Raw genomic sequence first — 14027 nt, 5'->3', positions numbered from 1 at the left:
GCCCTGCGTCACGTCCGGTCTCGGAGTTACCGCCCACTCGCCCCTGGCACCGGCACCTCCACCTCCAGGCCGCAGTTTTGTTCGGTTCCCGCGGATGATTTTGGCCATATCTTGATGTAGGACCTACTACCTATCCCGCCCACCCCGATGAATTCCACCTGTGGTGCTTTAACTTGTGCAACAGAGACGCTGCCCCTGGGAGGCGCGGGAAAGAATGGGTTAACTGGAGAGTGGGGCGCTGGTTGAGATCTGGGAGCCAGTGCCCCCCTGCCCACCACTGGGTGGTGAGAAACGAGGGAGGGTGAACTTCCCCTCAGAGATTCTGGTGGGGAAATATGCTTTGCGTCAATAAAACTGACTGTGCTGCACAGTCAGGGAGAGAAGCTGGGAAGACCAAGAAGTAACTCGGAGATGGCTTTTGAACTGCGGAAATATTTGTCTGAGGAAAAAGGCTTTAATTTAATGTGAGATCAAAGGCCTTTCCTCCATCTTCCCACTTTATGATCTCTTCCGGTAGCCCATAATTACCTATGATAAAGAATGTTTTGACCATTTGGGAGGTTTTGCAGGGAGGGTCCTGATTCAGCCTCACAGTATGAAGAGAGAAGTCAAGGGATCTTAGAAATTTATTGCTTGAGAGAAGGGTTGGTGTCCTGATTTCTCACTTTCTTCAGGCTGGGCTTCATCATCAGGCCTCCTCACCAACTCCTGTCCCTTCTTTCGTGTCCTGGACTCCGGATACCTCGATTTTCAGTACTTTGTGCTCCACCCAGGTAACCTGTTTTGCTGTGCTCAGTTGCCTGGCACATAATAGATACTCAGTAAATGTTTGTTAAATGTATGGATGGTGGGAAACACTGGGGCATCAACCATCCACAGAAATATTTGATTAGTGGCTCATTATGCCATGGGTCATTGTGCCCTTTAAGAGTAAAATTAAAGGAAAGTCCAGCTTTCCTGTCTCCCTATTTTAGCCTCTTATCCTTAAACTTAGGTTTCCCCATGCTAGTCACTCTGAGGCTTGCCTATGCCATTTACAGACTCAGAACCATGGCCGCCTCATCTTCTTTCTCGGAACTGCCCCTGGTGGCTGTGTGCCAGGTAACATCGACCCCAGACAAGGAGCAGAACTTTAAAACATGTGCTGAGCTGATTCGGGAGGCTGCCAGACTGGGCGCTTGCCTGGCTTTCCTGCCTGAGGCATTTGACTTCATTGCACGGGACCCTGAAGAGACACGCCGCCTGTCTGAGCCACTGAGTGGGAACCTTTTGGAAGAATATACCCAGCTTGCCAGGTATCAAGGAAAGGGGGAGGGAGAGGTAGTTTCTTTTTGAGTAATGTCCTAGGATTGCCGGCTATGAGGGTAGAACTTGAGAAGAGTTGTCAGTGTCCCCTCCCCCTCAGGGAATGTGGACTCTGGCTGTCCTTGGGTGGTTTCCATGAGCGTGGCCAGGACTGGGAGCAGACTCAGAAAATCTACAACTGTCATGTGATTCTGAACAACATGGGTGAGACTCTTTAGCCTGCCTCCTCAGGCAATTATACCTAAGATTCTCCAGAATTCTGTTTTCTCAACTGTTTCCTTGGCCAGGGGTTTTTGGGGGTATTTGTACTTCTGTTCCTAGTCTATAAGCTATCTCCTCTTTGGGAGGAGAGGATCTAAGCTGGCTTTCTAGGGCACCAGCACCGAGTATTTTTTTTTCCCTCTTACTCTAGGGTCAGTAGTGGCCACCTACAGGAAGACGCATCTGTGTGACGTAGAGATTCCAGGACAGGGGCCTATGCGTGAAAGCAACTCTACCATACCTGGGCCCAGTCTTGAGTCTCCTATCAGCACACCAGCAGGCAAGGTGGGCACTGTGAAAGGATGAGGGTAGGAGGGGAACAAGAGGGAAGGGAACAGGAATCCTTGAAAGAAGTGGTAGAGGACAGAAAGCCCTAAGGAGTGGGGTAGCAGGGTCATGACCAAATGCTGTGACATAAGGGCAGGGGGGCTAAATAGGCTGGTTTTCATTCCAGATTGGTCTAGCTATCTGCTATGACATGCGGTTCCCTGAACTTTCTCTGGCATTGGTTCAGGCTGGAGCAGAAATACTTACCTACCCTTCGGCTTTTGGATCTGTTACAGGCCCAGCCCATTGGGAGGTAAGAGTATACTTCTTTGGAACATAAGGGCTTTTCTTACTTCATTCTCCTTCCTTGGTTCTACCAGTTAAAAGATTTTCTTTCTCCTTCCCAACTAGTGGGAAAATTCACTTTCCCAGATTGTTGCCTCTCAGAGTAGTAAATAATTCATAGGCAATTATCAGGATGGTCACAATGGGTAGATTGGGCTGTAATGTCCATGGCTTATCACTTCCCTACCAGCTGCTACATGTACTTAAGTGAACAGCTGTCTTCTCCATCCCTAGGTGTTGTTGCGGGCCCGTGCCATTGAAACCCAGTGCTACGTAGTGGCGGCAGCACAGTGTGGACGCCACCATGAGAAGAGAGCAAGTTATGGCCATAGCATGGTGGTAGATCCCTGGGGAACAGTGGTGGCCCGCTGCTCTGAAGGACCAGGCCTTTGCCTTGCCCGAATTGACCTCAACTATCTGCAACAGTTGCGCAAACAACTGCCTGTGTTCCAGCACCGCAGGCCTGACCTCTACGGCAATCTGGGTCACCCACTGTCTTAAGACTTTTGACTTCTGTCCACTGAGACCTCCATTGTGAGCTGGTGGTGTTGTGACTTGTAGGCGGGACCCAGGCGCAGCTTCCCTCATTTGGAGAACCTTGTCTCTTGATGGAACACAGGCTCAGCTTCTTGGAAAAGAAGAAACTTTCACCTGAGCTCAGATTTCAGTTTCAGAAAGGTGGAATTTAATATAGTCACTGTTTATTTCATGAAAACTGAAGTTATGCTGAGGGCTGAGCAGCACTGGCATTGAAAAAAAATATATAATCATCATAAAGTCTGTGTCTGAATATCTCTTTTGGGAGCTGAAAGGGGAGGTGGTATTGTACCAGCTGGACTAGGCTCCAGTTCTAGGCCTCCTGGCTTATTCAACATGCCTCCCTACCTAAAGAAAAGTGCAACACTCAGTGCATGTCCCAGCCCCACGCTCCCAAACTTGGGAGTGGGAGTGAGGGTAGAGGATGGGGAAAGACAAGGAAGAGAGGCATTGCTACCGCATCACTTCACTCTCACCTGTGATGCCCTTTGCCCAAGCCAGAAGAAAGCAAAAGGGGAAAGGGCTGCAGGGTACATTATTTATTTTCACTTGAACATGGAAAGAAAGTGTCACACTCCCCCTTCCCCTTTTCAGGGGGAGTGTATTCTAACCAGCAACCGCTTCTCCATCCACCCTGTGTGTGTGTGTGTGTGTGCGCGCACACACCACAGTTGGGACTGACTAGGCTGACCTAGTCCTCTTACCTATTATTCCTTTGAAGAGAGTTTGACAGAGAGGGAAAAGGAAGGAGCCACACCAGGCAGAGGTTTCAAGCCATGGAATGGAGGAAACGAGGCAGAGAGGAGCAGCACCAGAGGCCAGGAGAGAGTGGAAAGGGCCACAGCTTCTTTGTTTTTTAAAAATTCTATAATTTGGGAGAGGGTGGTGATTAATTTCCAAAATACACTTCAGAGTCCCACCTACCACACAGCTCCCTACTGACAGCCCTTTGGTTTTTCAGACAAAGTTTAAGAGCCCTCATAAAGCCAGAAGTACTGATAACCCCTCAATGCACCCCAAAAGCAGTGATCACTTCAATCCCTTACAAAGACTATGACCTATAGACTTTGCTTCTCCCTACACATTTCTTACGGCTCAGTGGCAAGGTGACTGTAGAGACACAATGAGGGGGTAAGTGGAAAAGGAACAAAGGGAAGCCAGGCACATGGGTGCAGGGAGGGGTGGGGGACACCACTTCCATTTTTCTTTTGTCTTTTCCTTTAAAAAAAAAAAAAAAGGCAGGGGTGTGATTGGTTGGAAGGGTAGAGAACAAACCCCAGAACAGTATGTAAGCTCCAGAGGTGGGCGGTGAGAAGTCCCCAGAGAAGTGAGAAGGGGAAAAAGGTCAGGGCAATGCTTGCAGCATCAAGTTCCTCAGGAGTTTCTGTCGGCCCAGCTCATAGTCCTCCTCGTCCACATTCACCAGCAGCTTAATGGCTTCGTGGCCCACAGCCTGCTTGAGGGAGTCTGTGATAAAGACACCTTTAAGTGCCTCTAGTAACGAGCCATTGATGTAGTCGCGCCAGAATGCATCGAGGTAGGTGAGCTCAGAGAACTTGATGTCACAGATGATGGAGCCCAGGTCCCGGGACTTGAGGATGGTGTTGGCCTGGTTAAAGCGCTCAAACTGGCGCTCAAGTGGGTCCTGCTTGTTAGAAAAGACGTTGCCCTGCAGAGCAGTCTCATGCTGGCAGTATTCAGCCCGAACCCGCAGTCTGATGTCTGTGGGGAAAAGAAGACACACAGAAGAGATTGCAGTGAGAGCTGAGTCTACACCCAAGTTTTGAAAAGTTGAAAAGAACGGCAGAGTAGCACAGTTGGGAACAACACCTGACAGCTTCTCTACCTCTTCCCAGGACTAGTTCTTTTCTATGAAGCTCTGAAATCCTTGCCTCAATTCAAGAGGTTCCCTTACATGAGACATGCCCAGGTCAGATTATTTCCATCACTCACAAGTAGCACCTTGATTCTAAGAGATTTTTCTAATTAACAGAAGTTCACTTTAATATTCTATCATGACTTGAGTCATACTACAATAAGGATGTGCTAAGAGCATCCCTTTCATCTAGTTATTACTTAGAAAGAGTTGACATGTACTCTGCCACAAAGACAGAGTTCTCCACCCAGAGACTGTAACATTCAACCTCACTGTGCAACAGCAGTCAAAGTGAGCCTCGCTCTAAATAGCCTGAGCTGCCCAGTGTTCTGAGGCTTCCCAGGTGGCGCTGGGGGGAAAGAACCCACCTGCCACTGCAGGAGATACTAAGAGACAGGGATTGGGAAGATCCCCTGGAGAAGGAAATGGCAACCCTCCAGGATTCTTGCCTGGAGAATCCCATGGACAGAGGAGCTTGGTGGGCTACAGTCCAGTGGGGTTGCAAAGAGTCGGACACGACTATAAGCAACTCAGCATGCCCAGTATTTCAGCAGTTCTATTTCCCCTCCAGTCTACTCCGCCTCTAGAACCCTTGAACTTTCTCACCGCATGTCTGCTTCTCCTTGGGATCTGGTGTCACTGACTTCCGGCGTTTCCGCTGGCTCCCAAGTGTGGCTCTCCCTCGAGCTGGCCGCTTGCTACACATCTGAGGGCCCGAAGCAGGGCAGCACACCACAGGATAGTGGGGAGGCACTGACCAGAGGGAAATAGGGAGACACAGCAGGGGAAAAGCAGAAACAGAGACAATTCACTTGGAATGTGGAGGGATCATTCAGACTCAGCACTACAGCAGTATCAATAATGGGACTTGAAAGGCAGACACAATATGGGAACCATTATAGGACCTAGATGAAGCATTAACACCTCATCTGATTTTGAAGGAGGAGCAGATGTGGGAGGACAGTGTCCTTTCATTTAGGCTGGCAAAAGATGGGTCCAGCATCCTCTTTCTTGATTATGGAAATTAGGGAGAGTTAATATCTCACCTGTTTTAGGGGGGTGGGGAGGCCTCGGTTCTGGGTCGCTGAGGGCTCTGGGTGTCACATAGCGAACTGATGTCTCCTCCAGGTATTTGTCTACAAGATCAGGGCACACTGTAGGGGGAGAGGGACTCACTCAGGAGAAGATACACCCTTCCCTTCTCCTAGTCCAATCCTCCAATGCACCTCGAAACGTCCTGCTCAGGACTCCCCGGAGTGAATGCCTCCTTCTGCCTGGACGCCTACGCTGCTGACTCCGGGCCGCCCACAGCTCTCCCCTGATCCCAGGGTCCCAGCCCCAAGTGCACCCTCACCAGCCCGTCTCCGCTTGAGAGTGACGTAGGGCAGCAGGTCATGGCGAGTGATGATGCGCAGCAGCTGCAGCACCTGGCGGAAGTTACTCTCATCACAGCGGCCCTGGCGCTCCAGCGCCAGTAAGAAGTCACGTCCATTTCGGATGAGGCCACGCTCGTGGTCATCAATGACGTCAACAAAGAGGAAGGAAAGAACACGCACGTCTCTGTGTGTCAGGTGGGTGCCCACGATGTCAAACATGCGGTGCAGGCTGTACAGCCCGTGCTCCTGCTCACCGTGCTCTTCGGGCCACACCTGGCTTGCCCTCCGCTTTAGGCCCGCCATGCTGGGGGCTCAGGTACACAGTGCTTTCCAGAATCCCTGCTCAGCAGCTGCAATCCCCACTATACTGTAAGGACAAGGAAAGAACCTGTGAACCACTCAATGTTAGGAACTAGTCTTAGCCGATCCTATATTCTCAGAGCCTAACACAATGCCTGGCACTGTGTAGTGCTTAATGAGCATTTATTAATTTTTACAAAGTTGTTGATTTTTTTGGCTCACTGTGCAGCATGCAGGATCTTATGTCCCTTGATCAGGGATTGAACTCACATCCCTTGCATTGGAAGCATGGACCCTCAACCACTGGACTGCCAGGGAAGTGCCTGTAAAATATTTATTAAAAAATAAAGTACAGAGCTCTCTATATTCAGCAGATAGTGCCCTAAGTCCAGATCTTACTAGAGAAAGACAGTCACATCTGCTAAGGAAGACTCACTAATTTGCAAGTTTAGTGTTACATATTCAGCAGACATTGTTGCGATTGTTGCTCTGGCCTCCAAAATACTGTTTTTGGTCCTGTGTGCTCTCCCTGACAGTGCCCCTGATCAATTCATCCCTTAAATGAAAGCAAAATGAAGAGAAGTAGAAAATTCACTCTAAATTCTAACACAGAAGCTGCATCAGATAAACTTAGGGGCTGACAGCAGGGAAACTGAAAGTCTGAACTAGTTTTAATTCTGCCCATATAAACTGTAGCTACGTGACCTTAGGTAAGTCACTTAGCTTGAAAGCCTCAGTGTCCCCATCTACAAAACAAGGAGGAAAGACTACTCCTCAGAATTATTAAGAATCCAGTGAGAATATGCACATAAAATCACCATAAAACTTTTCTAACTGGTTAGGAGATTTCAAAGAGACAAGCATCCTTGGCCTCTGCAGACCAGACTCATCCCTTCACAGACCTATCCTCATTTCTCCTACAATCAAATCAAGTCCAGGAGAATAATAACTGCTGAGAAAGTTAATCAAATATTCACCAAAACTCATGGATTTAAATCAACAAACATCACTACACTCCTACACTGAGCATTCGTGGAATTCTCCTGTGCCACCTGTACTCTCCTGACGGTCACACACCATTTGGATCTATGCCACTGTCTAACCTTTCCTCATGGTTGTCGTTTACCAATCCCCCGTCAATGACCAAGCACAGTCCTACATTTATTATGTATTTTGGCATTTGATTCACACATTTCCTCCATCATTGTGGGTAATGTCAGTGACCCAGCTAAAAACCAATCCTCAAGTCAAACAGCTTTCATCTCTAGCCACTCATATTTACTACCCTACCAAGTACCACCCAATACTACTACACCCTCTGACCACAACCTCCAATCACCCAAACAATTATAAATTCCTGTTGATACTACTTTCTATTTCCTAAATTTGCCTCACCTTTCCACCCCCCTACTACCATCATGCTGGTTCAGGTCCCAATAATCTCTCACCTGGATTACTGCAGAAGCCTCTTTAAGGGCTCTCCTTACAACCAATCTTAACCTGTCTAAATCCATCCCCTACATCCAGCTAGATTATCTAAAATGCACAACTGACCACATCACTTTTCATCTTAACACCTCTCCACAATTCTCTCCTTGAGTTTCCCAGGTGGTGCTAGTGGTAAAGAACCCACCTGCCAACGCAGGAGACATAAGAGATGTGGGTTTGCTCTCTGGATCAGTAAGATCCCCTGGAGGAGGACGTGGCAGCCCACTCCAGTATTCTTGCCTGGAGAATCCCATGGACAGAGGAGCCTGGCGGGCTACAGTCCACAGGGTTACAAAGAGTCAGACACGACTGAAGTGAATTCACATGCACAATCCTCTCCTTACCAATAAGAATACTCCAGATTCCTTACCCAACACACCAAACCATCCAAGATCAGGTCTTTGTCACTTTTTATTTCTCTAACGTTAATCATTAGTCTATAGTTCACATATATCACACAACTCATTTCTCCATAACTATCTTTAGAGTATTCTCTTTGCCTGAGTGGCCCTTCCCTTCTTTTCCATACGCCCCATTACACCTTTTTTCAGATGGCTAATTCCTACTCATCCTTTAAGAATCAGTTCAGGGACTTCCTTGGTGGTCCCATGGTTAAGAATCTGACTTCCAAAGCTGGGGACACAGGGTCAATCCCTGATGGAGAACTAAGATCCTACATGCCACAGGGCAACTAAGCCCATGTGCCACAACAGACGATCCTGTGTGCCTCAGCTAATACCCCACGCAGCCAAAAATGAAATAAATAAATACTAAAAAAAAATACTAATAAACAAATACTTAAAAAAAAAAAAAATCAGTCCAGATGCCATCTTCAAATTCATTCTCTACAGCCCATGCTAGGGTTAAGTAGGCCTCTTCCATGTTCCTATGGAACACTGTACATATATTTCCCTTAAACCATTTATCAGAGGGTACTAAAATTACCTGTACGCCTATCATATCTTAAGCAACTCAAGTAGAGGGACTAGGTCATATTCATCTTTATAGCTATAGTGCCGAGCAATGGACAGGGCTTGGCATATACTAGGAGCAACCTGCTGTTGAACTGAACTGAACCTCCAAGAGATCTCCACAAGCAATACCAGTTAAGAACAAACTCACTTAAGTCCAAGAGTAAGAGGACCCCATTAAAAGTACACGCAGCTCAGGTAACATGCATATTCTCTAGCGTTCCCCATACTGTAAAACTACCACTACCATAGCAACCTACTCAACAATAATACAGGCTGTTCTGTCCATTTTATACTCCAAGAAACTGAGGCTATGTTAAAAGGGAGAATAAAATGATAAACTACTTCAGAAGAGTCAAGCAACTGTGGACTCAGAAAACTGAAGAGCAAGTAGGACCTGGTCTTCTTTTTTAATCCTGAAACGACTGCACAGAGAGACTCACACCCTTAAGAAAACGGGAGGTCCAACCTGAAATCACCTAGCCCTGTGACATGGGTTCAGAATGTGGACAGGAAACACAGCCCATATCTAGTTATGAGAACCAGACATCCCACCCAAAGCATGGGAAACAACTGGGAATATGGCTACTCAACTGTTGACTGGTTTTCCTCGTTTCTTCCTCTCTTGTTTTCCCTGCTACAGTCACTGGCTACAAATAGAGGGGCCTGAAGGAAAACAACTTCTTGCTCATAGCAGAAGGCTCACATGAGAAAACTGAGCCTCCTTAGAGCCCCTACAACTTCGCCTTGTTCCTATCCCACCTGTTCCCATCCCACCTGTTCCCCTTGACCAGCTGTCTATTCTGTGGATCCCAGAAAAAAACAGATGGGCAGGTTTCACATTCAACCAATCAGAAAAGTAGGCTGCTCCAGAGTTCCCTAGTTCAAAGTGTCCTGACTATAAACCCCAGGAAATTGTCCCCACATACCTGGTCACTGGAAAATGAAGCAGAATACAGGAAAGCCCTGTGGTCCTAACTATATATCAATGGATGCAATTCTATGATAGGCCTCAATTCTGAGGGTTACATCCCTAGATCTGAGGGGGAAACAGCCACTGTTAAGTCATAGATCCTAGGCTGGGTCAAAGTGACAGGATTTATCAGAGCTTCTAGGTCAGTGGTTCTCAATCAGGGCAATTTTGCCCACCAGGGGACATTCAGCAATGTCTGGAGACTTTTTAGATCATCATGAATGGGGAGTGGGAAGTGAGGGTGGTAACGGAGGGCGCTGCTGGCATGCAATGAGTAAATGCAATGGATAATGCCAGACATCCAATAAAGCACAGGATGGCCTCTTACAACAAAGAATTATCTGATCCAAAATATCAATAATGCTAAAGATGAGAAATCCTATTCTAGATGGAGCATGATGAAGGGTCAAAAGAAGAGACAGCACTGTCACTTGCCATCTTCTATCTGGAGAAGGAAGTCATCTGGTCCCTCCAACCAAAACCCAGCAAACAATATTCCAGAAGAAGAGCCAGTCAGACAAAGACTCATTTAACTTAACTAAGGAGTTTCATCCTGCTCCAGCTTTGGCTTCTCTATCACCTGCTGCTGCCATTTAGGTGAACAGCAGGGACAGGGCTACACTCCCTTCCACCCCATCCCAGGAGGTATAATCTGACCTAATTCAATCTAAATTGCTGTGAAGATTAGAGAAATGCCATCCTCTGCAAGACAGAAAGGACCCTGCACTGAAACCTTGCAACCATCTTTAAAGTCCCCAAATGAGATCAAGAGCAGACCCTTCCTTGTTAGGCTGCTGAGCAGACTTACAGCACTTATGCAATAAAGCAAAATGTACAAGAGGGAGAAGTTTCCCAAGGCCATGCTTGTCCTTGGGAGAAATGTCAGGAGGCTGACATGCAGGCTAATAGGCAGCCCTCCCCACTTAATTATCATCTGTGATGGCGAGTTCACTCACTCAGCAATCCACATGCGGGTTCCAAGAATCTAACTTCAGCACTCAAAGAACGTGGCCAACTTCCTCTTAAACCAAAATATATTCAGCTTACTGTGGCAGTGAATCGAGGGAACTACGCAGAAATTATACAGAGATTCTAGATGAAAGGTATCAGAGCAGTGAGGAGAATGTACATCCTCCAAACAGAAGATGAGAAAGAACTTCAGAATCTTGGTGCCTGAAATACTGCCAGACAGCAGAGACAACACTCCAGTAAACAAGAGTCCTGATCCTGCAGGCTGGTTTGGGTCTATCTGGGAGCCTAACATCTAGGTCACCCCGAAGGGGTTCCCGAGACTAATCCTTTATTCTGATGAATTGCTGCATTTCCGGGCACTGTAGGAGTTTTTATTGTTTGTTTTCTTTAGGTAGGCACAAGCCAGCCAAGGGCCAACAGTCTCTATGTATCTACAGGCCTTCCTCTCGATTAATTGTTGTCTGTTAGGTTTCTACTCCCAAGCAAAGTCTAGTTTCATTCCAACCAGGAATGCGATCTGTATTTTTTGAGGTATTTGATTTTCTCAGAAGCCCTTGGAAGTCATGTGGAAGAAATTAAAGAGAGTGATGTCTTAACATGAAAACAACAGTAGTTTCATCCCAACAGAACTGGAGGTGTCTGACTCTCTCACAAGCCCTTTTGAGAGGGAAAATCTGAGAAAGGGTGATGTCTTAAAACTTGAAATATAAAGGATATGGAAAAACCTTAAAAAATGACTAAAACTACATAAAGAAAGAGCTTTCTTGCTGGTAGGACCCAGAAAATGTAACCAAATATCTGGAAGTCAGAATTACAAAGTATGTTTTCAAAATGAAACTTCCAAAACAACTAGGAGAAAGAGTAAGCTGGAAGAAAAGCCTGCCCGCAGCAGCCCGCAGCAGGTGTCTCAGCAACCCTCCAAGGCAACCTTGGGAGACACTGTGCTAGAGTACAAAATTCCACATGTTTACAAATGTTTCTCTCAGAGCTGACCAAGACAACTAGACAGTGACAAAACAGGGCTGGAGGCTGGTCCTAAGACACCTAATTTCTGTTCTCTTTTCCCTCCTATCAGTTTCCAGCGACCTAAAGAGACAACGACTGTAACAAATCTTATGCACTTGGTTGGGTGAGTGAAAACCCATTTTCCCTGTCATCTACTCCATTACTGCACTCAACCCTCAATATGTCATTTCCATTCCCTTTCATTGTTTGAAAACAAACAAAAAGTTCCAGACTTACCTCTGCAGGAAACTTAATTTCCCAGGTCTCTTCCTAGCACAAGATTCAAAGCCAGCAGCAAAACAAAAACAAATAAGGGGGGAAAGTGTCAATTTTCAAGCTTTACTTTGACACCTCAAAGGCCCAAAGAGTCAATCTCAGCTGCAAAAATATACAGACAAGCCTAAAGCTATTTCAATTGTAATGATACACTCTAAGCTAAATGGGAGAACTCACTTCCAACAAAGTCCCCAGGCTTTCCTAACCTTCTATTACCCAATTCACTAAACAATACCAACTCTGAGAATGTCCAGTCTCAGTGGTTTACGCAAAAAAGTCCCAAATTTAACAACTTGTAGGGGGGAAACCAATTATCCTCTGACACCTCACTCCTCACTCTCTTGTGAGGCCCACCTACTTTGTTATACTATCAACACTGACTTCATCTTTAGATGAACCAGGAGGAAAGTGGTTACAGCGAAAGGCGGCACCTTCTTTTCATCACTTCACTTGAGAGACCGCAACTATCCTCCAAATTCTGTCTTCACTCTTTCCCTTACCTAGTACACAGTGAGAACGAAAAACCCACTGGGGCAGGATCCACTCAAACACCTACATTTCACCGGGAACATTTTTTTATACACGGGTACTGACCCTCCCTCCCAGCACTAAACAGCAAAATAAAGAATCTGGAAACTAAAGCGCTCATTTAATTAGCACGGCTGCCCAGATGCCATCCTGCGTTTTCTGATCCCTTTCTCAGACTTCAGAGCCTTGACTTCAGCATACAGAGGTCCAACACGGCATGCATGTTTCCCCATTCCGACATTGATAATTACTTAAAACTAGGAAAGTCCTTTACTCCTTCCACACAACAGCGATACCAGGGTCCGCCTTTCCCCTTCTTTTCGTAACCAGGAAAAACAAGGGTGCTTTGGGAAATCCAGCTGAACCTTCATCCAACCCCAGTTCTCTAAACCCACAAGACCATTCCCTTCTGCCCGTCCCACCCTAGGAAAAGCTAAAAGGCCTGGCAATTAGAATTGGCTGCAACTGATGCTGCTTAACTCTGCTCTCTCTTCCTTTCCACAGGGGAAAGGGAAACCCCTGAACCTCTATCATTCGTGCAGCTCCACTGTCCTATCTCCCATCCCATTCCCCTTCCTCCCAAACTTTCCTCCTAGTCTCTCACTTTCTCCATTACCTCGTTACACCGACACGCTCTCCAGTCCCCAAACCTCCGTTTTCTCCTTTTCCACCCAAATTCTCCCCTAGGCCCTTCCCCCTCCCACCTCCAATTTAACACCTTCAGAACCTCCCCCCAGACGTCTCAAACCCAATCTTCACCTCTCACCTCCCCACTACAGCCCTTACGCGAGTCCAGCTCTTCTCCCCACCACTTGCCACAAGCCCCCTTCTCCTTCACACCCTCAGCCCCTCCCTCCCGCTCCTGCCCCCTTGGCCCGGCGGGCTCGCAGCCCCACTCCCCACCTCGGCCTCTCTAACACCCCCAGCCCGGCCCAGCCTCGGCCCTTGTTTACGCCCCTCCCCTGCCCCACTCCTCCGCCTCGACCCTGCCTTCCCGCACAGTTGCCACCTCCCCCGCACGCCCCCTCGGCCGCTCCCCTCCCCCACCTCGCAGCGTCCCGTCACCTCCCTCTCCTGAGGTTCTCAAGCTGGACGTCGCCACCGCCTCCCCCTCCACTTTCCTTCCCCAAGCCCTTCGCGGCCCCGCCCGGCCCCGCCCCGTCCCGCTCGACTCCCCCTCCCCACTCCGGCCGCCCCGCCGCCTCACTCTCGGCTCAGGTTCGGCGCCGCCATGTTGGATCCATCCGCGCCGCGCTCCCGGGCCTGTCTCACGGCGCCGCATCCGGGCTCCAGCCGCCGCCGCCGCCGCCGCCACCGCGGGCGTGGGGGAGGGGAGAGGCGGGCGGGGGTGGCTGCATCCTGAACACCGCCTCCCGGAACCCGGCCGGTTAGTGGCGGCTTCGAGACCATAGTGAGGCATGAGCCGGAGTAGCCATGCTAGGTGAGGGCAGCCTGGCAGCGGCATTAAACAGGGAGTGGATAGCTTCACTTTGGTACCGGAGACTAGAGATTGGCAGCCATCTTGCTTTGGGGCAAGCTGGCAACGC

General features: G+C 48.1%; 2 protein-coding genes across 11 annotated transcripts; one reads left to right on the top strand and one right to left on the bottom strand.

Annotated features, from left to right (window-relative positions):
* Window positions 1-15: 15 nt before the first annotated feature.
* Window positions 16-3952, top strand: NIT1 (nitrilase 1). Of its 5 annotated transcripts, none has more exons than XM_027528022.1 (7): window positions 16-116; window positions 675-773; window positions 1041-1295; window positions 1406-1509; window positions 1718-1851; window positions 2021-2146; window positions 2413-3952. In XM_027528022.1, coding segments are annotated over exons 1-7 (987 nt in total). In that variant the 5' UTR covers window positions 16-114; the 3' UTR covers window positions 2680-3952. The 5 variants fall into 5 exon arrangements, with proteins under 5 accessions (XP_027383823.1, XP_027383845.1, XP_027383839.1 ...); XM_027528044.1 differs by lacking the exon at window positions 16-116 and adding an exon at window positions 123-284; XM_027528038.1 differs by lacking the exon at window positions 16-116 and adding an exon at window positions 123-284 and having other exon boundaries at window positions 995-1295.
* DEDD (death effector domain containing) lies at window positions 2858-13821 on the bottom strand. 6 transcript variants are annotated; one of them, XM_027528056.1, is made up of 6 exons: window positions 13688-13806; window positions 11914-11946; window positions 5946-6334; window positions 5638-5745; window positions 5198-5344; window positions 2858-4437 (listed from the first exon to the last, which is right to left on the bottom strand). In XM_027528056.1, the coding sequence occupies exons 3-6, from the start codon at window positions 6268-6270 to the stop codon at window positions 4061-4063; spliced, it is 957 nt and encodes a 318-aa protein (XP_027383857.1). In that variant the 5' UTR covers window positions 6271-6334; window positions 11914-11946; window positions 13688-13806; the 3' UTR covers window positions 2858-4060. The 6 variants fall into 6 exon arrangements, with proteins under 6 accessions (XP_027383857.1, XP_027383874.1, XP_027383884.1 ...); XM_027528083.1 differs by lacking the exon at window positions 13688-13806 and adding an exon at window positions 13528-13591 and having other exon boundaries at window positions 3240-4437; XM_027528091.1 differs by lacking the exon at window positions 13688-13806 and adding an exon at window positions 13384-13402 and having other exon boundaries at window positions 3240-4437.
* Window positions 13822-14027: the final 206 nt, after the last annotated feature.

This window comes from Bos indicus x Bos taurus, chromosome 3 (genome assembly GCF_003369695.1).
Source record: "Bos indicus x Bos taurus breed Angus x Brahman F1 hybrid chromosome 3, Bos_hybrid_MaternalHap_v2.0, whole genome shotgun sequence".
NCBI lineage: Eukaryota > Metazoa > Chordata > Mammalia > Artiodactyla > Bovidae > Bos > Bos indicus x Bos taurus.
The sequence above is the reverse complement of the archived record's forward strand: the minus strand, read 5'-3'. Positions and strand labels throughout refer to the sequence as shown.